Source organism: Prionailurus bengalensis, chromosome F2 (assembly GCF_016509475.1).
Source record: "Prionailurus bengalensis isolate Pbe53 chromosome F2, Fcat_Pben_1.1_paternal_pri, whole genome shotgun sequence".
NCBI lineage: Eukaryota > Metazoa > Chordata > Mammalia > Carnivora > Felidae > Prionailurus > Prionailurus bengalensis.
Window position 1 is genome coordinate 49,092,973 of NC_057353.1, and position 22,662 is coordinate 49,115,634.

General features: G+C 39.5%; 1 protein-coding gene across 1 annotated transcript in view; it reads left to right on the plus strand.

Moving 5' to 3' along the window:
- FZD6 (frizzled class receptor 6) overlaps positions 1-22,662 on the plus strand; it is a 43,889-nt gene that overhangs the window by 14,873 nt on the left and 6,354 nt on the right. The window contains exon 3 of the mRNA XM_043601521.1: positions 19,962-20,158. Coding sequence (XP_043457456.1) covers positions 19,962-20,158 — 197 coding nt within the window. The remainder of the gene's footprint in view (positions 1-19,961; positions 20,159-22,662) is intronic.

The following is a 22,662-nucleotide window of genomic DNA, read 5'->3' on the forward strand; positions in this document are numbered from 1 at the left end:
TTCCTAAATACCATATATGAGTGAAACCATATTTGTGGTTTATGACTGGCTTATTTCATTTAGCATTATACTCTCTAGAGCCATCCACAGTGTTGTAAGTGGCAAGATTTCATTTATTTTTATGGCTGAATAATATTCCACCACACATACATACATACATACATACATACATACATACCACATCTTTGTTATCCGTCCATCTACTGATGGACACTCAGGCTCCTTCCATAATTTGGCTATTGTAAATATTGCTGTAGTAAACAAAGGGGTACATATATCCTTTCAAATTAGTGTTTTTGTATTCCTTGGGTAAATACCTACTGGGGCATTTCTGGATCATAAGGTAGTTCTGTTATTTATTTTTTTTCCATACTGTCTTCCATAGTGGCTGTACCAGCTTGCATTCCCACCAACAGTGCAAAAGCGTTCCCCTTTCCCCACATCTTCACCAACAGTTGTTTTTCCTGGAATTTTTTTTTATTTTAGCTATTCTAACAGATATCATTATGGTTTTGATTTGTATTTCCCTGATGATGAATGATGTTGAACAACTTTTCATGTGTCTGTTGGCCATCTGTATGTCTTCTTTGGAGGAATGTCTGTTCATGTCTTCTGCCCATTTTTCACTTGGATTATTTGGTTTTTTTTGGTGTTGAGTTATATTGGTTCTTTTATATATTTTTGATACTAATCCTTTATTAGATATATCATTTGCAAATATACACTCCAATTCAGTAAGTTGTCTTTTAGTTTTGATAGTTTCCTTTGCTGTGTAGAAGCTTGCTTGCTTGCTTGCTTGCTTGCTTTCTTTCTTTCTTTATAGGAACATATATTTTTTTAATGTTTATTTTTGATAGAGAAAGAGAGCACAAGTGGGGGAGGTGCAGAGAGAGAGGGGGTGACAGAGGATTTGAAGCAGGCTCCTGCTGGCTGCAGAGAGCCCAACGCGGGGCTCAAACTCATGAACAGTGAGATCATGACCTGAGCCGAAGTCAGATGCTTAACTGACTGAGCCACCCAGGTGCCTCATTTTTTATTTTGACGTACTCCCAATAGTTTATTTTTGTTTTTATTTCTTTTACCTTAGGAGATATAGCTAGAAAGATGTTGTTATGGCTGATGTCAGAGAAATTACTGCTTGTGCTCTCTTTTAGGATTTTTATGGTTTCAGGTCTCACATTTAGGTCTTTAATCCACTTGAGTTTGTTTGTTTGTTTGTTTGTTTATTTATTATTATATGAAATTTATTGTCGAATTAGTTTCCATACAACATCCAGTGCTCATCCCAAAAGGTGCCCTCCTCAATACCCATCACCCACCCTCCCCTCCCTCCCACCCCCCATCAACCCTCAGTTTGTTCTCAGTTTTTAACAGTCTCTTATGCTTTGGCTCTCTCCCACTCTAACCTCTTTTTTTTCTTTTTTTTCCTTCCCGTCCCCCATGGGTTTCTGTTAAGTTTCTCAGGATCCACATAAGAGTGAAAACATATGATATCTGTCTTTCTCTGTATGGCTTATTTCACTTAGCATCACACTCTCCAGTTCCATCCACATTGCTACAAAAGGCCATATTTCATTCTTTCTCATTGCCACGTAGTACTCCATTGTGTATATAAACCACAATTTCTTTATCCATTCATCAGTTGATGGACATTTAGGCTTTTTCCATAATTTGGCTATTGTTGAGAGTGCTGCTATAAACATTGGGGTGCAAGTGTCCCTATGCATCAGTACTCCTGTATCCCTTGGGTAAATTCCTAGCAGTGCTACTGCTGGGTCATAAGGTAGGTCTATTTTTAATTTTTTGAGGAACCTCCACACTGTTTTCCAGAGTGGCTGCACCAGTTTGCATTCCCACCAACAGTGCAAGAGGGTTCCCATTTCTCCACATCCTCTCCAGCATCTATAGTCTCCTGATTTGTTCATTTTGGCCACTCTGACTGGCGTGAGGTGATAGCTGAGTGTGGTTTTGATTTGTATTTCCCTGATGAGGAGCGACGTTGAGCATCTTTTCATGTGCCTGTTGGCCATCCGGATGTCTTCTTTAGAGAAGTGTCTCTTCATGTTTTCTGCCCATTTCTTCACTGGGTTATTTGTTTTTTGGGTGTGGAGTTTGGTGAGCTCTTTATAGATTTTGGATACCAGCCCGTTGTCCAATATGTCATTTGCAAATATCTTTTCCCATTCCGTTGGTTGCCTTTTAGTTTTGTTGATTGTTTCCTTTGCTGTGCAGAAGCTTTTTATCTTCATGAGGTCCCAATAGTTCATTTTTGCTTTTAATTCCCTTGCCTTTGGGGATGTGTCAAGTAAGAAATTGCTACGGCTGAGGTCAGAGAGTCTTTTCCTGCTTTCTCCTCTAGTGTTTTGATGGTTTCCTGTCTCACATTCAGGTCCTTTATCCATTTTGAGTTTATTTTTGTGAATGGTGTGAGAAAGTGGTCTAGTTTCAACCTTCTGCATGTTGCTGTCCAGTTCTCCCAGCACCATTTGTTAAAGGGACTGTCTTTTTTCCATTGGATGTTCTTTCCTGCTTTGTCAAAGATGAGTTGGCCATACGTTTGTGGGTCTAGTTCTGGGGTTTCTATTCTATTCCATTGGTCTCCGTGTCTGTTTTTGTGCCAATACCATGCTGTCTTGATGATGACAGCTTTGTAGTAGAGGCTAAAGTCTGCGATTGTGATGCCTCCTGCTTTGGTCTTCTTCTTCAAAATTACTTTGGCTATTCGAGGCCTTTTGTGGTTCCATATGAACTTTAGGATTGCTTGTTCTAGTTTCGAGAAGAATGCTGGTGCAATTTTGATTGGGATTGCATTGAATGTGTAGATAGCTTTGGGTAGTATTGACATTTTGACAATATTTATTCTTCCAATCCATGAGCACGGAAGGTTTTTCCATTTCTTTTTATCTTCTTCAATTTCCTTCATAAGCTTTCTATAGTTTTCAGCATACAGATCTTTTACATCTTTGGTTAGATTTATTCCTAGATATTTGATGCTTCTTGGTGCAATTGTGAATGGGATCAGTTTCTTTATTTGTCTTTCTGTTGCTTCATTATTAGTGTATAAGAATGCAATTGATTTCTGTACATTGATTTTGTATCCTGCGACTTTGCTAAATTCATGTATTAGTTCTAGCAGACTTTTGGTGGAGTCTATCGGATTTTCCCTGTAAAATATCATGTCATCTGCAAAAAGTGAAAGCTTGACTTCATCTTTGCCCATTTTGATGCCTTTGATTTCCTTTTGTTGTCTGATTGCTGGTGCTAGCACTTCCAACACTATGTTAAACAACAGTGGTGAGAGTGGACATCCCTGTCGTGTTCCTGATCTCAGGGGGAAAGCTCTCAGTTTTTCCCCATTGAGGATGCTGTTAGCTGTGGGCTTTTCATAAATGGGTTTTATGATGTTTACGTATATTCCTTCTACCCCGACTTTCTCGAGGGTTTTTATTAAGAACGGATGCTGAATTTTGTCAAATGCTTTTTCTGCATCGATTGACAGGATCATATGGTTCTTTTCTTTTATTAATGTGATGTATCACGTTGATTGATTTGTGAATGTTGAACCAGCCTTTCATCCCAGGAATGAATCCCACTTGATCATGGTGAATAATTCTTTTTATAAGCTGTTGAATTCGATTTGCTAGTATCTTATTGATAATTTTTGCATCCATATTCATCAGGGATATTGGCCTGTAGTTCTCTTTTTTTACTGGGTCTCTGTCTGGTTTAGGAATCAAAGTAATACTGGCTTCATAGAATGAGTCTGGAAGTTTTCCTTCCCTTTCTATTTTTTGGAATAGCTTGAGAAGGATAGGTATTATCTCTGCTTTAAACGTCTGGTAGAACCCTACTCCCTTGGGTAGAGTCCCCTGGACTCTTATTTGTTGGGAGATTTTTGATGACTGATTCAATTTCTTCACTGGTTATGGGTCTGTTCAAACTTTCTATTTCCTCCTGATTGAGTTTTGGAAGCATGTGGGTGTTTAGGAATTTGTCTACTTCTTCCATGTTGTCCAGTTTGTTGGCATATAATTTTTCATAGTATTCCCTGATAATTGCTTGAATCTCTGAGGGGTTGGTTGTAACAATTCCATTTTCATTCATGATTTTATCTATTTGGGTCATCTCCCTTTTCTTTTTGAGAAGCCTGGCTAGAGGTTTATCAATTTTGTTTATTTTTTCCAAAAACCAACTCTTGGTTTCATTGATCTGCTCTACAGTTTTTTAGATTCTATATTGTTTATTTCTGCTCTGATCTTTATTATTTCTCTTCTTCTGCTGGGTTTATGCTGTCTTTGCTGTTCTGCTTCTGTTTCCTTTAGGTGTGCTGTTAGATTTTGTATTTGGGATTTTTCTTGTTTCTTGAGATAGGCCTGGATTGCAATGTATTTTCCTCTCAGGACTGCCTTCGCTGCATCCCACAGCATTTGGATTGTTGTATTTTCATTGTCGTTTGTTTCCATATATTTTTTAATTTCTTTAATTGCCTGGTTGACCCACTCATTCTTTAGTACGGTGTTCTTTAACCTCCATGCTTTTGAAGGTTTTCCAGACTTTTTCCTGTGGTTGATTTCAAGCTTCATAGCATTGTGGTCTGAAAGTATGCATGGTATAATCTCAATTCTTGTATACTTATGAAGGGCTGTTTTGTGATCCAGTATGTGATCTATCTTGGAGAATGTTCCATGTGCACTTGAGAAGAAAGTATATTCTGTTGCTTTGGGATGCAGAGTCCTAAATATATCTGTCAAGTCCATCTGATCCAATGTATCATTCAGGGCCCTTGTTTCTTTATTGACCGTGTGTCTAAATGATCTATCCATTTCTGTAAGTGGAGTGTTAAAGTCCCCTGCAATTATCACATTCTTATCGATAAGGTTGCTTATGTTTGTGAGTAATTGTTTTATATATTTGGGGGCTCCTGTATTCGGCGCATAGACATTTATAATTGTTAGCTCTTCCTGATGGATAGACCCTGTGATTATTATATAATGCCCTTCTTCATCTCTTGTTACAGCCTTTAATTTAAAGTCTAGTTTGTCTGATATAAGCATGGCTACTCCAGCTTTCTTTTGACTTCCAGTGGCATGATAAATAGTTCTCCATGCCCTCACTTTCAATCTGAAGGTGTCCAGGTCTAAAATGAGTCTCTTGTAGACAGCAAATAGATGGGTCTTGTTTTTTTATCCATTCTGATACCCTATGTCTTTTGGTTGGTGCATTTAGTCCATTTACATTCAGTGTTATTATAGAAATATACGGGTTTAGAGTCATTGTGATGTCCGTAGGTTTCATGCTTGTAGCGATGTCTCTGGTACTTTGTCTCACAGGATCCCCCTTAGGATCTCTTGTAGGGCTGGTTTAGTGGTGACGAATTCCTTCAGTTTTTGTTTGTTTGGGAAGACCTTTATCTCTCCTTCTATTCTAAATGACAGACTTGCTGGATAAAGGATTCTCGGCTGCATATTTTTTCTGTTCATCACATTGAAGATCTCCTGCCATTCCTTTCTGGCCTGCCAAGTTTCAGTAGAGAGATCAGTCACAAGTCTTATAGGTCTCCCTTTATATGTTAGAGCACGTTTATCCCTCGCTGCTTTCAGAATTTTCTCTTTATCCTTGTATTTTGCCAGTTTCACTATGATATGTCGTGCAGAAGATCGATTCAAGTTATGTCTGAAGGGAGTTCTCTGTGCCTCTTGGATTTCAATGCCTTTTTCCTTCCCCAGATCAAGGAAGTTCTCAGCTATTATTTCTTCAAGTACACCTTCAGCACCTTTCCCTCTCTCTTCCTCCTCTGGAATACCAATTATGCGTAGATTATTTCTCTTTAGTGCATCACTTGGTTCTCTAATTTTCCCCTCATACTCCTGGATTTTTTTTGTCTTTTTCTCAGCTTCTTTTTCCATAATTTTATCTTCTAGTTCACCTATTCTCTCCTCTGCCTCTTCAATCTGAGCCGTGGTTGTCTCCATTTTATTTTGCAGCTCATTAATAGCATTTTTTAGCTCCTCCTGGCTGTTCCTTAGTCCCTTGTTCTCTGTAGCAATAGATTCTCTGCTGTCCTTTATACTGTTTTCAAGCCCAGTGATTAATTTTATGACTATTATTCTAAATTCACTTTCTGTTATATTTAAATCGTTTTTGATCAGTTCTTTAGCTGTCGTTATTTCTTGGAGGTGTTTTTGAGGGGAATTCTTCCGTTTCATCATTTTGGATAGTCCCTGGATTGGTGCGGAACTGCAGGGCACTTCCCCTGTGCTGTCTTGAATAACTTGTGTTGGTGGGTGGGGCTGCAGTCAGACCTGATATCTGCCCCCAGCCCACTGCTGGGGCCACAGTCAGACTGGTGTGTGCCTTCTCTTCCCCTCTCCTAGGAGCGGGATTCACTGTGGGGTGGTGTGGCCCGTCTGTGTTCCCTACTTGTACACTGCTAGGCTTGTGGTGCTGGGGATCTGGTGTATTAGCTGGGGTGGATAGGCATGGTGCACAGGGGCGGGAGGGGCAGGCTCAGCTCGCTTTTCCTTAGGAGGTCCGCTTTGGGAGGGGCCCTGTGGCACCAGGAGGGAGTCAGACCTGCCGGAGGGATGGATCTGCAGAAGCACAGCGTTGGTTTTTGGGTGTTTTCGAGGTGCAAGCAAGGTTCCTGGCAGGAACTGGTTCCCTTTGGGATTTTGGCTGGGGGATGGGCCAGGGAGATGGTGCTGGTGAGCGCCTTGTTCACCGCCAACCTGCGCTCTGTTGTCCGGGGCTCAACAACTCTCCCTCCTGGCTCTCTGAGTAGAGCTGTTAACTTACAACCTTCCGGATTTTAAGTCCCGCTTGCTGTCCGAACACACTCCATCTGGCCCCTCTGCTTTTGCAAGCCAGACTCGGGGGCTCTGCTTTGCCGGCGGGCCGCCCCTCCGCCCCGGCTCCCTCCTGCCAGTCCGTGTAGCACGCACCTCCTCTCCGCCCTTCCTACCCTCTTCCGTGGACCTCTTGTCTACGCTTGGCTCCAGAGAATCCATTCTGCTAGTCTCACGATTTTCTGGGTTATTTAGGCAGGTGTGGGTGGAATCTAAGTGATCCACAGGACGCGGTGAGCTCAGCGTCTTCCTATGCCGCCATCTTCCCACTGCTTCTGCTTCTGTGTCTCTCCACTTGAGTTTATTTTTATGTTTGGTGTAAGAAAATGGTCAAGTTTTATTCTTTTGCATGTAGCCGTCCAGTTTTCCCAACACCCATTTGTTGAAGAGACTTTTTCCCCATTTTATATTCTTGCCTCCTTTGTCAAAGATCAATTGACTATATAATTATGGGTTTTTTTTCTGGGCTTTCTGTTCTGTTCCATTGACTTATGTGTCAGTTTTTGTGGCAGTACCATACTATTTTGATTACTATACTTTTGTAATATAACTTGAAGTCTGGAATTGTGATACCTCTAGTTTTTGTTTGTTTTTTTTCAAGATTGCTTTAGCTCTCCAGGGTCTTCTGTGGTTCCATACAAATTTTAGGATTGTTTATTTTAGTTCTGTGAAACATGCTGTTGGTATTTTGATAGAGATTGCATTAAATGTGTAGATTGCTTTAGGTAGTATAGATATTTTAACAATATTTATTCTTCCAATCCATGAACATGGAATATCGTTTTGTTGTGTCATCTTCGGTGTCTTTCATCAGTGTTTTACAGTTTTCAGAGTACAGTTCTTTGACCTCTTTGGTGAAGTTTATTCCTATGTATTTATTATTTTTGGTGAAATTGTAAATGGAATTGTTTTCTTGATTTCTCTTTCTGCTGTTTCATTAATAGTGTATAGAAATACAACAGGTTTCTGTACATTGATTTTGTATCCTACAACCTTACTGAATTCATTTATCAGTTCTAGTAGTTTCTTAGTCAGTCTTTAGGATTTTCTATATATAATATCATGTCATCTGCAAATAGTGAAAATTTTACTTCTTCCTTACCAATTTGAATGCCTTTTATTTCCTTGTGTTGTCTGATTACTGTGGCTAGGACTTGCAGTTCTATGTTGAATGGAAGTGGTGAGAGTGGACATCCTTGTCTTATTCCTGACCTTAGAGGAAAAGTGCTCAGTTTTTCCTCCTTGAATATGATGTTAGCTTTGAGTTTTTAATATAAGGCCTTTATTGTGTTGAGGTATGTTCCCTCTAACCCTACTTTGTTGAGGGTTTTTATCATGAATGGATGTTGTACTTTGTCAAGTGCTTTTTCTGCATCTATTAAAATGATCATGTAGTTTTTATCCTTTATCTTATTGATGTGATATATCATGTTGATTGATTTGCAAATGTTGAACCACCTTTGCATCCCATGAATAAATCCCAGCATCATGATAAATGATCTTTTTCTTTTCTTTTTTTTTTTTTTTCAACATTTATTTATTTTGGGGACAGAGAGAGACAGAGCATGAACGGGGGAGGGGCAGAGAGAGAGGGAGACACAGAATCGGAAACAGGCTCCAGGCTCTGAGCCATCAGCCCAGAGCCCGACGCGGGGCTCGAACCCACGGACCGCGAGATCGTGACCTGGCTGAAGTCGGACGCTTAACCGACTGCGCCACCCAGGCGCCCCGATAAATGATCTTTTTAATGCATTGTTGAATTTGGTTTTCTAATATTTTGTTGAGGACTTTTGCATTTATGTTCAACAGAAATGAACTCTTTTTTTTTTTTTTTTTTGTGGTGTCTTTATCTGGTTTTGGCATCAGGGTAATTCTGGCCTCATAGAATGAATTTGAAGGTTTTCCTTCCTTTCTGTTTTTTAGAAAAGTTCGGGAAAAAAATAGGTATTAACTCTTCTTTAAATGTTTGGTAGAATTTACCTGTGAAGCTGTCTGGTCCTGGACTTTGGTTTGTTAGGAGTTTTTTGATTACTGATTCAGTTTTATTGCTGGTACTTAGTCTGTTCAAATTTTCTTTTTCTCTTTTTTCTTTTTTTTTTTTTTCAAATTTTCTATTTCTTCCCGATTCAGTTTTGGGAGGTTATATGTTTCTGGGAATTGGTCCATTTCTTCTAGGTTGTCCAGGTTGTTGGCATATAATTTTTCATAATATTTTCTTACAGTCCTTTGTATTTCTGTGGTGTTGGTTGTTATTTCTCCTCCCATTTCTGATTTGGTTATTTGAGTCCTCCCTCCCTGTCTTTTTATGAGTCTGGCTAGAGTTTTGTTGATCTTTTCAAAGAACTAGCTCCTGATTCCATCAGTCTATTCTGTTGGTTTTTTAAATTTATCTATTTCTGCTTTAATCTTTATTATTTTCTTCCTTCTGCTTTTGGGTTTTGTTCTTCTTTTTCTAGCTCCTTTAGATGTAAGGTTAAGTTGTTTATTTGAGATTTTTCTTGCTTTTGATGTAGGCCTGTATTACTATAAACTAATCCCCACCCCCACCCCCCTACCGCCACCACCACCAGAACCTCTTTTGCGGCATCTCAAAGATTTTGGGCCATTGTGTTTTCATTTTCACTTCTGTCCATGTAATTTTTTATTTCTTCTTTGATTTCTCGGTTGACCCATTCATTGTTTAGTAGCATATTATTTAACATCAGTGTGTGTGTGTCCTCTCCAGGGTTTTTCTTGTGGTTGATTTCTAGTTCATAGCATTGTGGTCAGAAAAGACACATCTTATGACTTTGATCTTTTTGAATTTGTTGAAATTTGTTTTGATGCCTAATATATGATCTATTCTGGAGAATGTTCCATGTGCACTTGAAAAGAATGTGTATTCTGCTTATTTTAGGAAGGAATGTTCTGAATATATCTGGTAAGTCCATCTGAAACCGTGTGTCATTCAAAACCACTGTCCTTATTGATTTTTCTGTTTGGGTGATCTGTCCATTGATACAAGTGGGATGTTAAAGTTCCCTACCATTATTGTATTGCTATCAGTTAGTTCCTTTGTGTTTGTTATTAACTGTTTTATGTATTTGAATGCTTCCATATTGGGTGCATAAATACTTTACAGTTATTACATCTTCTTGTTGGATTGTCCCCCTTATGATGATAAAGTGTCCTTCTTTGTCTCTTGTAACAGTCTTTGTTTTAAAGTCTATTTTGTCCAATATAAGTGTTGTTATACCCCAGCTTTCTTTTCACATCCATTTGCATGGTCAGTGCTTTTCCATTCCTTCACTTTCAATCTGCCTGTGTCTTTAGGTCAGAAACGAGTCTCTTATAGGCAGCATATAGATGAGTCTTGGTTTTTTTATCCATACCATTACTCTGTTTCTTTTTAATTTTTTTAATGTCTATTTATTTTTGAGAGAGAGAGAGAGAGAGAGACAGAGACAGCATGAGCAGGGGAGGGGCAGAGAGAGAAGGAGACACAGAATCTGAAGCAGGCTCCAGGCTCTGAGCTGTCAGCATGGAGCCCGATGCAGGGCTTAAACTCATGGACTGTGAGATCATGACCTGAGCCGAAGTCAGATGCTTAACTGACTGAGCCACCCAGGTGCCCCTACTCTGTGTCTTTTAATTGGAGTGTTTAGTCCATTTATATTCAAAGTAATTATTGATAGATACGTTTTTTATTGCTATTTTGTTACTTGTGGTTGTTTTTATAGTTCTTCTCAGTTCCTTTCCTTTCTTGCTCTCTTCTGTCATGTTTGCTGGCTTTCTTTAGAAATATACTTGGATTCCTTTTCTTTATTTTTTGTATATCTGTAACTGGTTTTTGACTTATGGTTACCATTAGGTATGTATATAACACCTGGAGATATCAGTTTATATTAAATTGCTGGTCACTTAAGTTTGAACCCATTCTTTACAACTCTTCCCAACTGTGTTTTAGGTATATGGTGTCATACTTTACATTCTTTCAGTTTGTGATTTGACTGATTTTTACAGATATACATAATTTTACTGCTTTCGTGCTTCCTACTTAAGAAATTTTTTTTAATGTTTTTATTTTTGAGAGAGCAAGTGAGCGAGCAGGGGAAGGGGGGGGGGGTGGAGACAGAGAATATGAAGCAGGCTCCACGCTCTGAGCTGTCAGCACAGAGCCCAACGCAGGGCTTGAACTCACAGACTGTGAGATCATGACCTGAGCCAAAGTTGGACACTCACCTGACTGAGCCACCCAGGTGCCCCTTACTTTTCTTACTCTTACATATGGCCTTTCTTTTCCACTCACAGAGTCCCCTTTACTATTTCTTATTGTGTAATGGTCATGAACTCCCTTCACTTTTGTTGTCTGGGAAACTATCTCTCCTTCTATTCTGAATGATAGACTTGCTGGATAGATTATTCTTGGTTACAGATTTTTTTTTTCTTTCAGTACTTTGAATATATCATGTCACTGTCTTCTGCCCTGCAAAGTTTCCACTGAAAAGTCTGCTGATAGCCTTATGGGGTTTCCCCTTGTATGTAACTGTGTTCTTTTCTCTTGATGCTTTTAAATTTTTCTCTTTACCACTACTTTTTGCCATTTTAATTACTATGTGTTTTGGTGTGGAGCTCCTAGAGTAGCTTCATTGTGAAATCTCTGTGCTTCCTGTATCTGGATATCTGTTTTTTTCGCCCAGATTAGGGAAGTTTTCAGCTGTTATTTCTTCAAATAAATTTTCTGCCCCCTTTTTTTCTCTTCTTTTCTGGGATCCCTATAATGAGAATGTTAATATGCTTGATGAAGTTGCTGAGTTCCCTAAATGTGTTATCATTTTGTATGATTTTTTTTCCTCTCACCTGCTCAGCTTGGTTACCTTTCATTAATCTGTCCAACACGTTGCTAATTCATTTTTCTGCTTCCTCTAGCCTGCTATTTATTCCATCTAGTGTATTTTTTTTTTAAATTTTTTTTTTCAACATTTATTTATTTTGGGGACAGAGAGAGACAGAGCATGAACAGGGGAGGGGCAGAGAGAGAGGGAGACACAGAATCAGAAACAGGCTCCAGGCTCCGAGCCATCAGCCCAGAGCCTGATGCGGGGCTCGAACTCACGGACCGCGAGATCGTGACCTGGCTGAAGTCGGACGCTTAACCGACTGCGCCACCCAGGCGCCCCCATCTAGTGTATTTTTAATTTTATTTACTGTGTTCTTCATCTTTGGTTCTTTTTTTTTATCTCTTTGTTAAGAGTCTCACTGATGTTCTCCACTCTTTACTCAAATCCAGTGAGTGTCTTTATGATCATTACTTTAAATTCTCTAGCAGACATATTACTCATCTCTGTCACATCTAGGTCTCTTGCTGTGGTTTTGTTCTCTTCTTTTATTTGGTACATATTCCTCTCTCTTCATTCTGTCTAACTTTCTGTGTCTGTTTCTGTGTGTTAGGAAAGTCAGCTACCTCTTCTGGTCTTGAAAGTAACGGCCTTATGAAGAAGAGGTCCTATGGTGCCCTGCAGTGCAGTGTCCCCCATTCACCGGAATCTGGTGCTTCAGGGGTATCTTCTAGGTGTGTTGTGTGCACCCTGCTGTCGTATGTTGGGCACTTTTGCCTTTAGTCCAGTCTTCTGCGGTGGCTCTCTTTGCCTGTTGTGGGCAGTGTTTGGTCCCTGTGTTGTTAGTGGGCCAGTCTAGGGCCACCGTGAGCTTGAGTTTAGTCAGACCAGGTGTTTGTCCAAGATGCAGTAGCACCAAACTGAAGGATGCTTTCCCTGTGTTGTCCCCAGAGAGGCTTTTATTGGTTGGTGGGGACTGCAGTCAGACCAACTGTCTGCCTCCAGCCCACTCTTGGGACTTTCTGCCTGGTGTGTTTGGTTATCTTGCCCTCACCCAAGGGCAGGAGTCACTTTGGAGTGGTGCTTACACACTGCCAGGCTTGTGGCTCCAGTTTGAATAGGCTGCAAAAAAGAGCTATTGGAGGGGGCAGGGCCCACGTTGTTTACAGGGTTTATGCCGGCAGAGGGTACCTGCTGCCAACGCAGGGTGCAGCTGGTGTGACCACTGGGGTAGGGCCCACGGTTTTGTTCTGCTCTTTGGTGGGGCCCACCACCACCGGCGGATCAAAGCTTTACAAAGTGTGGGGTTGGGAGATAGGTGTTGGCAAAGTGCCACCAGTCTTCTGGGGAAGGGGACCTCCAGTGCTGGGACTGAGGCAGGTGCGGCTGGAAGAGGCAGATCCCCTAAGCAGGCAGGTGGCGGTGCAAGCAAGTTAGGTAGTGTGTATCAGGCATCGGGCTGGTTCCTGAAGGTGGGCCATGTGTTTATGCTGGGGGGCAGGAAAGGGAAATGGTGTTTTCCAGCCCCTTTGTTCTTGGGGGAGTCTCCCAGTGATCTCTACCCCTTGAGGACCCACTTTGAAATCAGTAAATAGCCCTCCTGTGTGCCGCAGGCTGCTGCATCTATGTTGTATCTCCACAGACTATTCGTAGTGCTGTCTTTTTAAGGGTGGGGACTCAGCTGGCTCTTCCAGAACCCAGCCTGCTGATTTTTTAAATTCCAGACTTTAAGTCCCACGGATTGTGAGAACTCGTGAAATTCAGCACCTCTAGTTTTCAAAGCCAAATGTTATGGGGATTCATATTCCCCATGCAGGTTCCCCTGTGTGATAGTCTCTCTCCCCTCTCCATGCCCATGGCTCCCTCCTTCCCAGGGACCACCGGGGTTTGGTTAGCTCTGACCATGTCTCTGCCTGTCCTACCCTCTTCAGTGTGGCCTCTTCTCTTCCTTTCATTGTGGAGTTCTGTTGTGCCAGTCTTTGGGTTGTTTTCTGGGTCATTTACACTGATACGAGCATTATCTGTGGGCCGAGGTGAGCTTAGGGTGCTCCTGCTCCACCATCTTCCCAGATACTCACCTCCATTCCTTTCTATCTTTCAGAAATGTCTCCAAATGTCTATAGTTCATTGATAGACCTTTCCCTGTTTTTGTACAGTTAAGTTATAGATTTTCTGTTTTGTCCTTAACCCTTTTTTCCCATTTAAATGGCATTTGGAGAAGAGAATGTTATTATATAAGTTCAGTGCATTTCTCTTAAATCCAAATTTTCATCTTCTCTTACTCTACATGTTCTCTTTGGGTAATTTCATTCACATATTTCAATTACCATTTTTATAATGATGACTTCAAATCTACATCCTTTACCTAAAGTCTCTTACCTGCAAACTCTATTTATTTAACTGCCTACTAGTAGATATCCACACTCACATGTCCCATGGGCACTTCAAACTGTCCATGCAAATGAATGGATAAACAAATTATGATGTACCTACACAATGGAATACTACTTAGCAATTAAAAAGAATGAACTATTGGTACACGGAACAACATGGATGAATCTCAAAATAATGATGCCAAGTGAAAGAAGCCAGACCAAAAAAAATATATGCTGTATGATTCTATTTATATAAAATTCTAGAAAATGCCGCTTTATAATGACAGAAAGCATTATCAGTGGTTGCTAGGGGATGTTATTGGCTTAGTGTGGGGGTAGGGGGTGAGAGGGGAGATAGGAGAGGGGAGAGGGGTTACAAAGAGGCAAGAGGAAACTTTTTGTGGTGATGGATATTTCCTTGATTGTGATAATGCTTTCAAAACCTGTCAAAGCACACACTTTATACATGTTCAATTTATCATATATCAATATACCTAAATAAAGCTAGAAGAAAACCCTCAGTGTTAAAGGCTTTTTAACAGAAAAACTGCGGTTCCTGCCCACTCTTTTCTATCCTCATCACAATCCTCCTCCCCAAAGACAGCTAATTTGAGGTCTTTCAGGAACTTTTCTTATACACAAGCCATGTTCTAATATGCTTAGTCTGTTATTTTTTAAAGTTTATTTATTTTGAGAGAGAATGTGTGAGAATGTGTGGGGGAGGGGCAGAGAGAGAGGGAGAATCCCATGCAGTCTCTTTGCTGACAGATGTGGGGCTTGATCTCACAAATAGGGAGATCATGACCTGAGCTGAAATCAAGAGTCGGATGTTCAACTGACTGAGCCGCACATGTGCCCCTCTTCGTCTGTTACTTATTGATTCATCCCTTTAGAACTTCAGGCAGTATCTGTTTATTCTTTCCTATATGGTAGTTGGTAATATATTTCTCTTACTCTACCATTTTTACTTATCCTCCCTACCTTCTATAATACAATTTTTGGTTAAATCAATCATCAGTTCTAGCATTACTAGGAACATTAAATATTGTACCTTACTGAGTCAGATGCTTTGATTGCATCTATTTCTTTAATATCTTCCCTCTTGGTTAATGCAGCAAATGCATTTTTCCCCATTTGCTTTGTTTTCTATGTACCTGTAGCTAATTTTTTTCAGATGTCCCAACAGACTTTTAGACATCTAACAGCAATTTTTTTCAGATGCTCAGTATATCACATAACCCATCATTTCCAGTACCCCATTCCTATTCCTTTGGAGACATTCCTCCTTCAGCTGGCTGTCCATCAATATGCCCCGACTGCTTTCTGAACTAGAATCATAGCTATCATGCTAAGGCTTCCTCTTGCCATTCTCCAATGTTGGATCAACTAATTCTTGAGTCCTATGTCATTTTCCTTTCTGGTTTATATTCCATCCATTGGTTTTAGGAATAGTACATCCTCTAGTTGTTTCCTAAAAGGGGATACTTGAAAGTTAACATTTTTTTATTTCTTAGAGGGCCAAAAAGGTCATTATTTTACTCTCACCTAAATGTTCCATTGGGTATAGAATTCTAGGTTAAATAATATTGTTTCAGAATATTAAAATTATTTTTGAACTGTCTCCTAGTATCTGAATTATTAGATACTCAGAATTAAATTCTTTTTTATGTGGCCTGTTCTCTTCTATCTAGAAGCTTTTATGATTGCTTTATCTTGATGCTCTGAAATTTTTTATTGACATGCCTTGTTCATTCATTGCTCTGATTGATTTAACAAATATTGATAGAGAAATAATTACACACACACACACACATACACACACACTGTTCTAAGCATGAGGGATATAGCCGTGAAAAAAAATAGACAAAATCCCTTCCCTTCATGAAATTTACATTCTAGTGGTGAAGGCAGAAATTAAGAAATAAACTAATATTTAATGAAATGTCAGATAGTGAAAAGGACTATAAGGAAATACAAAACAATAATGGAACAGAGAATGGCAGGATCATTTTTTACAAAGGGTGGGCAGAGAATGGTGCTCTGAGGTGACAGTTATGCAGAAAATCAAATGAGGACACGAGTCATGGGACTTTGTGGAGGAAGAGTGCTCTATGTGAGGGGAACAGCAAATATAAAGATTCTTAAGCATAAGTGTACATGGAATGATGAGAAGCAAAAGGCCAATTTGGTGACAATGGAGTGAATAAGAGAAAGAGTGGTAGGAAATGAGGAAAAGAATGGTAGGAAGGTGGATTTGTAGCCAGGAGTCAGGCTACAAATTTATATTTGCTCTTCTCTTCACCTAGAAGACTCTTCCTCCACAGTGTCCCGTGAAATTTAAGGCCTCACAGGACTTGATAAAGATTCTCGAATTTATTCTGATAGAGTCTTTTGAACAAGGACAAACTTACATTTTAAAAAATCACATGGGGGGCGCCTGGGTGGCGCAGTCGGTTAAGCGTCCGACTTCAGCCAGGTCACGATCTCGCGGTCCGGGAGTTCGAGCCCCGCGTCAGGCTCTGGGCTGATGGCTCAGAGCCTGGAGCCTGTTTCCGATTCTGTGTCTCCCTCTCTCTCTGCCCCTCCCCCGTTCATGCTCTGTCTCTCTCTGTCCCAAAAATAAATAAACATTGAAAAAAAATTTAAAAAAAAAAAAAAAAAATCACATGGGTTGGAGTGTGGATCTGAATGGAAATTAACTGTGAGATTTGTAAGAATGTTAAGTAGTGAGACTATTAGGAAAATATTTCAGTAGCTTAGGTGCAAGATATAGTGGTTTAGACATAGTAACTTAGTAATAGTGAGAAATGGTCAGATTTGAAATAGATCTTGTAGGGAGAACCAATAGGATTTGCTGCTGGATTGCATATGGGGTGAGAGAAAGAGAGGAGTAAAGGATGAATCTTTAGATCCTTGGCCAGAGCAACTTGGTGAATGGTGGCACCACCTTACTGAGGCAGGGAAGACTGAGGTGAGGGATTGTTTAGGGTTGAGTTATATTTTGGACATGGTGGGTTTGAGATGCGGATTGACAGCTGAGTGAAATTCTCCAGGAGGCAGATGGCCATCAACTCAAGGGTTCACAGGAGAGATGGCTCTGGAGATAACTGTGGCAGTCCTTCATGCATAGTTGGTAATGAACACCATGGTTCAGGATGAGTTTCCCCTGAGGAGTGAGTATAGATAAGATAGAGGTCTGAGGATTGAGCTCTGGAGCACTTCAGTATTTAGAATTGGGAAATGGAAGATCAGAAAAAGAACAGCAATAAATAGGTAGGAATCCAGGAGAATTCGTATTCTAGAAGCCAGTTGAGAAAAGTATCTCAGGAGGAGGGCAGGATCCACTATGTAAAACTCTCTTGAGAGCTGAGTAGGATGAGGACTCAGAATTGACTATTGGATTTGACAACATGGAGTTTATTGGTGGCCATGACAAGCAGTTTCACTGAAGCATGAGGATGGTTGGAGAGAGGGCTCAAGAGGGAATGGGAAGAGCAGAATTGGAGAAAGTAAAGACAACTATTTTGAGGAGTTTTTCTATAAAGGAGAACAGAAAAATGGAATAATGAGTGGATGGGGATTGGGATGTGGAGTCAAGGAAAGATATTGTTTTGTTGTGTTGTGTTTATGGTGGGAAATAATAGAACAAATTTGTGTGATGGGATAATCACTGAAGCATAGGTTTGGAATTGGGATGTTGAAAGAGAGGAGAATGTGAGAGAGATCTCTGTAAAAGAAAGTTAATTGACTGAAGTTTTGGTCCAGAAATGTTTTAGTAGTGAGATTGCAGTGTGATGCCAGCTTTTTCAGTTTGGGAGCTAGTACCCTTCTGTTCTGAGAAATGGTCTCATATTCTTCATTTGATTATCATCTACACTCCCCCTTTCCCTGTTGTTCTTTCTAGAACTCCTGTGGTAATGTGTTGGACACTTGGACCGATCCTCTGATTGGGAGGATTTTCTCTCCGATTGTCCATCTCTTCCCTCAGCTTAACTTCTAGTCCTTCTGTAGAGTTTTTTTATTTGAGCTGTCTTATTTTAATTTTCCATAGCATGCTATTCTTTTTAAATGGATGCAATAACTTCTCAGTTAAGATACTTAGGTTTTTGTTTTGTAATTTATTTTCCTTTGTTCCCTGCATAATCTCTCTTTCCTCCAAATATTCAATGATCTGCTTGCTTGTTTTGGTCTGTTTTTGATACGGGAGGCTTTCTTCAATTGCCTGATGATCCTTGGCTGCCCAGTTGTACGTGTGTGGGACACTAAAAAGGTCCGTGTGCATGAATGGTGGGCTTCATAGTAGGGTGAGCTCAAAGTTGACTGGCTTCTTGTTATTTTGTAGAGCTCTTCAAAATTGTTGAGTTTTTTCAAAGAATGGGGATGATGGGTATGTGCCTGAACAGAACAGGAACAAGATGACGGCTCCATGTTTCTGTAGATAGTTATTCAGTCCCCCTCTTGTCACCTTGTGCCATATCCCTGCCCGGCTCTGTGTCTGAAACCCCAAGTTAGAACATCTCTAGCTCCATTTCTCCTGGTAGAATGCAGTAGTCATCTGGCTTCTGGGGTAGGGGTTGGAGTTGGGATGGCATGGAGAGAAATTGATTAGTAAACAGTCCTACGATATTGGCCTTTTGTGCTACTTGCTACTTCAAAGAACTGAGACTCTCAGAATCTTCAGGGCACATCCACTCATTGTCATCTGAATCCCTCCACTCCTATTTTGTAGTCCACCCCGAATCCCATTAAATCACTTTTCACTCCTATAATAGCTTTCTGTCTTGGAAGGTTGGGGCTTTCTTTTTTGTTTTGCTTTTATTCTTTGGAAAAGTCAGATCTGCTAGTGTAGTCTCTCCTGTTCATGTACTAATGGGTTAGAACCTTTTATTCTTCATTATAATTTTAGTGAGGAACCATGAGGAGAGAAAGGAGGCAAACATAATGTGGTTAATGTGCAGGTTTATCCAGAACCCATCTGCATTCTTATAAAGTGTAATCTTCACAGTAACTAATGTTTATTGAGTGCTCACTATATGCCAGACACTGTTCGAAATGCTTTATTAACTCAGTACTCATAACAATCTTACGTGACAGGTACTATTATTATTGCCATTTTACAGGTGAAGAAACTAAGACACAGAAAAGTTACATAATTTGACAAAGTTACACAGCCAGTAAGTGAGGAACTAGCATTCCAACTCAGCTATCAGACTCTAGAGATACTCCCTGCTTAAAACTCTCCGATACGATTTCATTCCTGGATTTGAAAATCCAGGCAATTTAGCAGGCTATTTGTGCTTTCCAGGATCAGGCCCAGTGTACCTCTCCAACCTCACTCTCTACACTTAATGCCACTGTTTTGACCTTATGTTCTAGCCACACTGAGCTTCTTGCCCTGCATGTGCACACTCTAGTGATCCTCATGCCTTTTTCATGCTCCGCCCCAAACATTCCTTCATTTTCTAGAGTGCTCAGTACAGTGTTCGGATATTCAGCATATGCTTATAAATTGAATATTGTAGTTTATTTCACGTAGCAATCAACTCATGCTTTTGATTTGTTTTGACTTAGCATGTCTTCCTGAAAAATGTATAATTGAATAAAGTAATATTCCATTGTATATGAAGGATTCATAAGTCTAACAGACTAACTTGAAATTATCTCCTTAAAATTTGATTATATTGAGGGGTGCCTGGCTAGTTCAGTTGGTTCACTCTTTATCTCGGGTCGTGAATTGGAACCCCATATTGGGCACAAAGATTACTTTAAATAAATAAAAGTGAAAAAAGTTGTACTGTATTGAGAGTGAGGCAAAGATTCTTTTGGAGTATAAGTGAAAAGGTATATACTTTAAATAGTAAATGAATTCCATTCACTGGCTCTTAAAATGTTTTCTAACCTTATCTTGTTGTTTTCCTTAATAGCTTTTTCTTCCTCTTGCAAATTTGGAATGTTCACCAAATGTTGAAACTTTCCTTTGCAAAGCTTTTGTACCAACCTGTACAGAACAAATTCGTGTGGTTCCGCCTTGTCGTAAATCTTGTGAGAAAGTATATTCTGATTGCAAAAAGTTAATTGACACTTTTGGTATCCGATGGCCTGAAGAACTTGAATGTGACAGGTAAGTCATGTTTTCAACTGAAAGCTTCCAATGATATTTTAATGTTGGTGTTTGTTTGTGACAGGCTTTCATTATTTATTTCAAAAATGTATATTGCACACTTAATGGGTGATAAGTGTTTTGGACACAATGGTGAGCAAAAACGGACAGTGGGAACTTTGGGGTGGAAGGAACAGATAATCAAATAATTACAGTATTAAGTATAAAATTATAACCATGCTAGATACAATAGAGAAGTACACAGTTGTATGAGAACATGTAATGGTGCCTTTGACCCCAACTGGGAGGGAATGAACTTATTATCAATTCAGTGACCTTTTTACTCATTGACCTTCATTAATTACTTTGGTCTCTTATTCTGTAGACATTGGGGGATCATTAATTTGAAATATTCTATGGATACAATGAGACTTGGCATTATAAAGCTGGGGAGGCAGCTGTGTCTACATTTTTGTTTCTTTATCTGTAGAATAAAGTATAGAACCTTTGTGGAAGTCATATACTTCCAGTAGATGCATAATTGTTTTTAAGAACACTTGATAATACAAAGTTGAGGATGTTCATACCTTACACTGTAGGTGGTCCCCTTCTATAGAAACGTTTACAGAAACAAGGAATCATACACAAGAATATTGATTACCACATTATTCCTAATTTTTTAAAAAATGGAAAAAATGAAAGTCCATTGTAGAAGAATGTGTAATAAATGTAAACTGTGGCATACGTACACATTAAACTACGATACAGTTGACAAAATTAATGGTTGATCCATATCTGTAAACACAGATAAATCTAAAAATTAGTGTTCAGTAAAAAAAGGATGCTAAGGTAGGATATTTACAGCATGATATCATTTATATAAAATTCAAACCTGCCAAATAATACTATGTAACATTATGGCTAGAAAATAACATAGTAAAAAATTTTTTTTAATTCATAAAGAGAATGAAAACTGAACTTGTGGTGATGAGTATTTCTGGGAAGAAAGAATAGGACCAGAAAGGGGTCCCACCCGATCTCTAATGTTATATTGTTTTATTTTAAAAGATATAAAGCAAAATTGACATAATAAGTTTTGAAATGCTGGTAGATTTATGTGTTCTTTTTATGGGCATACATATTATTTTCTACTTTTATCTAAAGAGTATTTTAAATGTTTTCTTGTTTAACACTGGCTCAGCCAGTGGAGTGCGCAACTCTTGATCTTGGGGTTGTGAATTCAAGCCCCACGTTGGGTATAGAGATTACTTAAAATCTTTTAAAAAGTAAAGTAAAATAAAATACATAAATTGTTTCCTTGTTAAAAACTCCCACTCATTTTTAAACCATATAGATCCTCCCAATTAATACTGGTGTGTAGATACTCTACTGAGTGATAAAGTGTTACACAAAATAGAAATATACCTGTGTATCACTCTGGTCTGCCCATAAACAAGGGAGGCAAGGAGTACAAACGTCCAGTTAGAAAATAAACATGTCATGGGGATAGAATGTACAGCATGGGGAATATAGTAACATTGTGTTAACTTTATAAGGTGACAGATGGTAACTAGACTTATTGTGGTGACCATTTCTCAATGGATACAAATGTCGAATCAATGGGTTATACATCTGCAACTCATAATATTGTATGTCAGCTATACTTCAATTAAAAAAAAGCCAGGTGCCTGGGTGGCTCAGCTGGTTAAGCAAGCCCCACATCAGGCTATGTGCTGACAGCTCAGAGCCTAGAGCCTGCTTCAGATTCTGTGTCTCCCTCTGTCTCTCTGCCTGTACCCCACTTGCACTCTGTCTCTCTCTCAAAAATAAACAAACATTAAAAAAACAAAAACAAAAACAGCCAAACTGAAAACAGTGATGTGAGAGAACTCCACCCTGTCAGTCCTGGAAACAGAAGGAGCTCGTTTCAGCCAGTTTTAGCTGCTATCCCCTTAGTTCCATGGCTGATCTACTTTACCTGTAGGCACTAAAAAAAAGTGACTTTCCCCAAGACTTATACTCCAAATGCCGTACACAGACAAGCCAGCACTTTTTTTTTTTTTAAGGTTATTTGAGAAAGAGAGTACGCACAAGCAGGAAAGGGGCGGAAAGAGAGGGGGAGAGAGAACCCCAAGCAGGCTCCATGCTGTCGGTGCAGAACCTAACATGGGCTCAAACTCACAAATCGTCACATCATGTCCTGAGCCAACATCCAGAGTTGGACACTTAACCGACTGAGCTACCCAGGTGCCCCAGCACTTTTCTGTCTTGAGGCTGCTAATTAAGATAAATTCCTTGTTTTTAGGATAAATGCTTTCTTAAATATTTAGTCTTAGAAACAGAAATTACTTAAAAATTACTAGTTAGAGGCACCTGCCTGGCTCAGTTGGTGGAGTATGCAGCTCTTGATCTCAGGTTGTGAGTTCATGCCCAACCTTGGGTGTAGAGCTTCCTTTAAAATAAAGTTTAAAAAATAAAAATTGTTTTTTGAGTAAGGGAATTTTAATGTTCACATGCCTTGTATT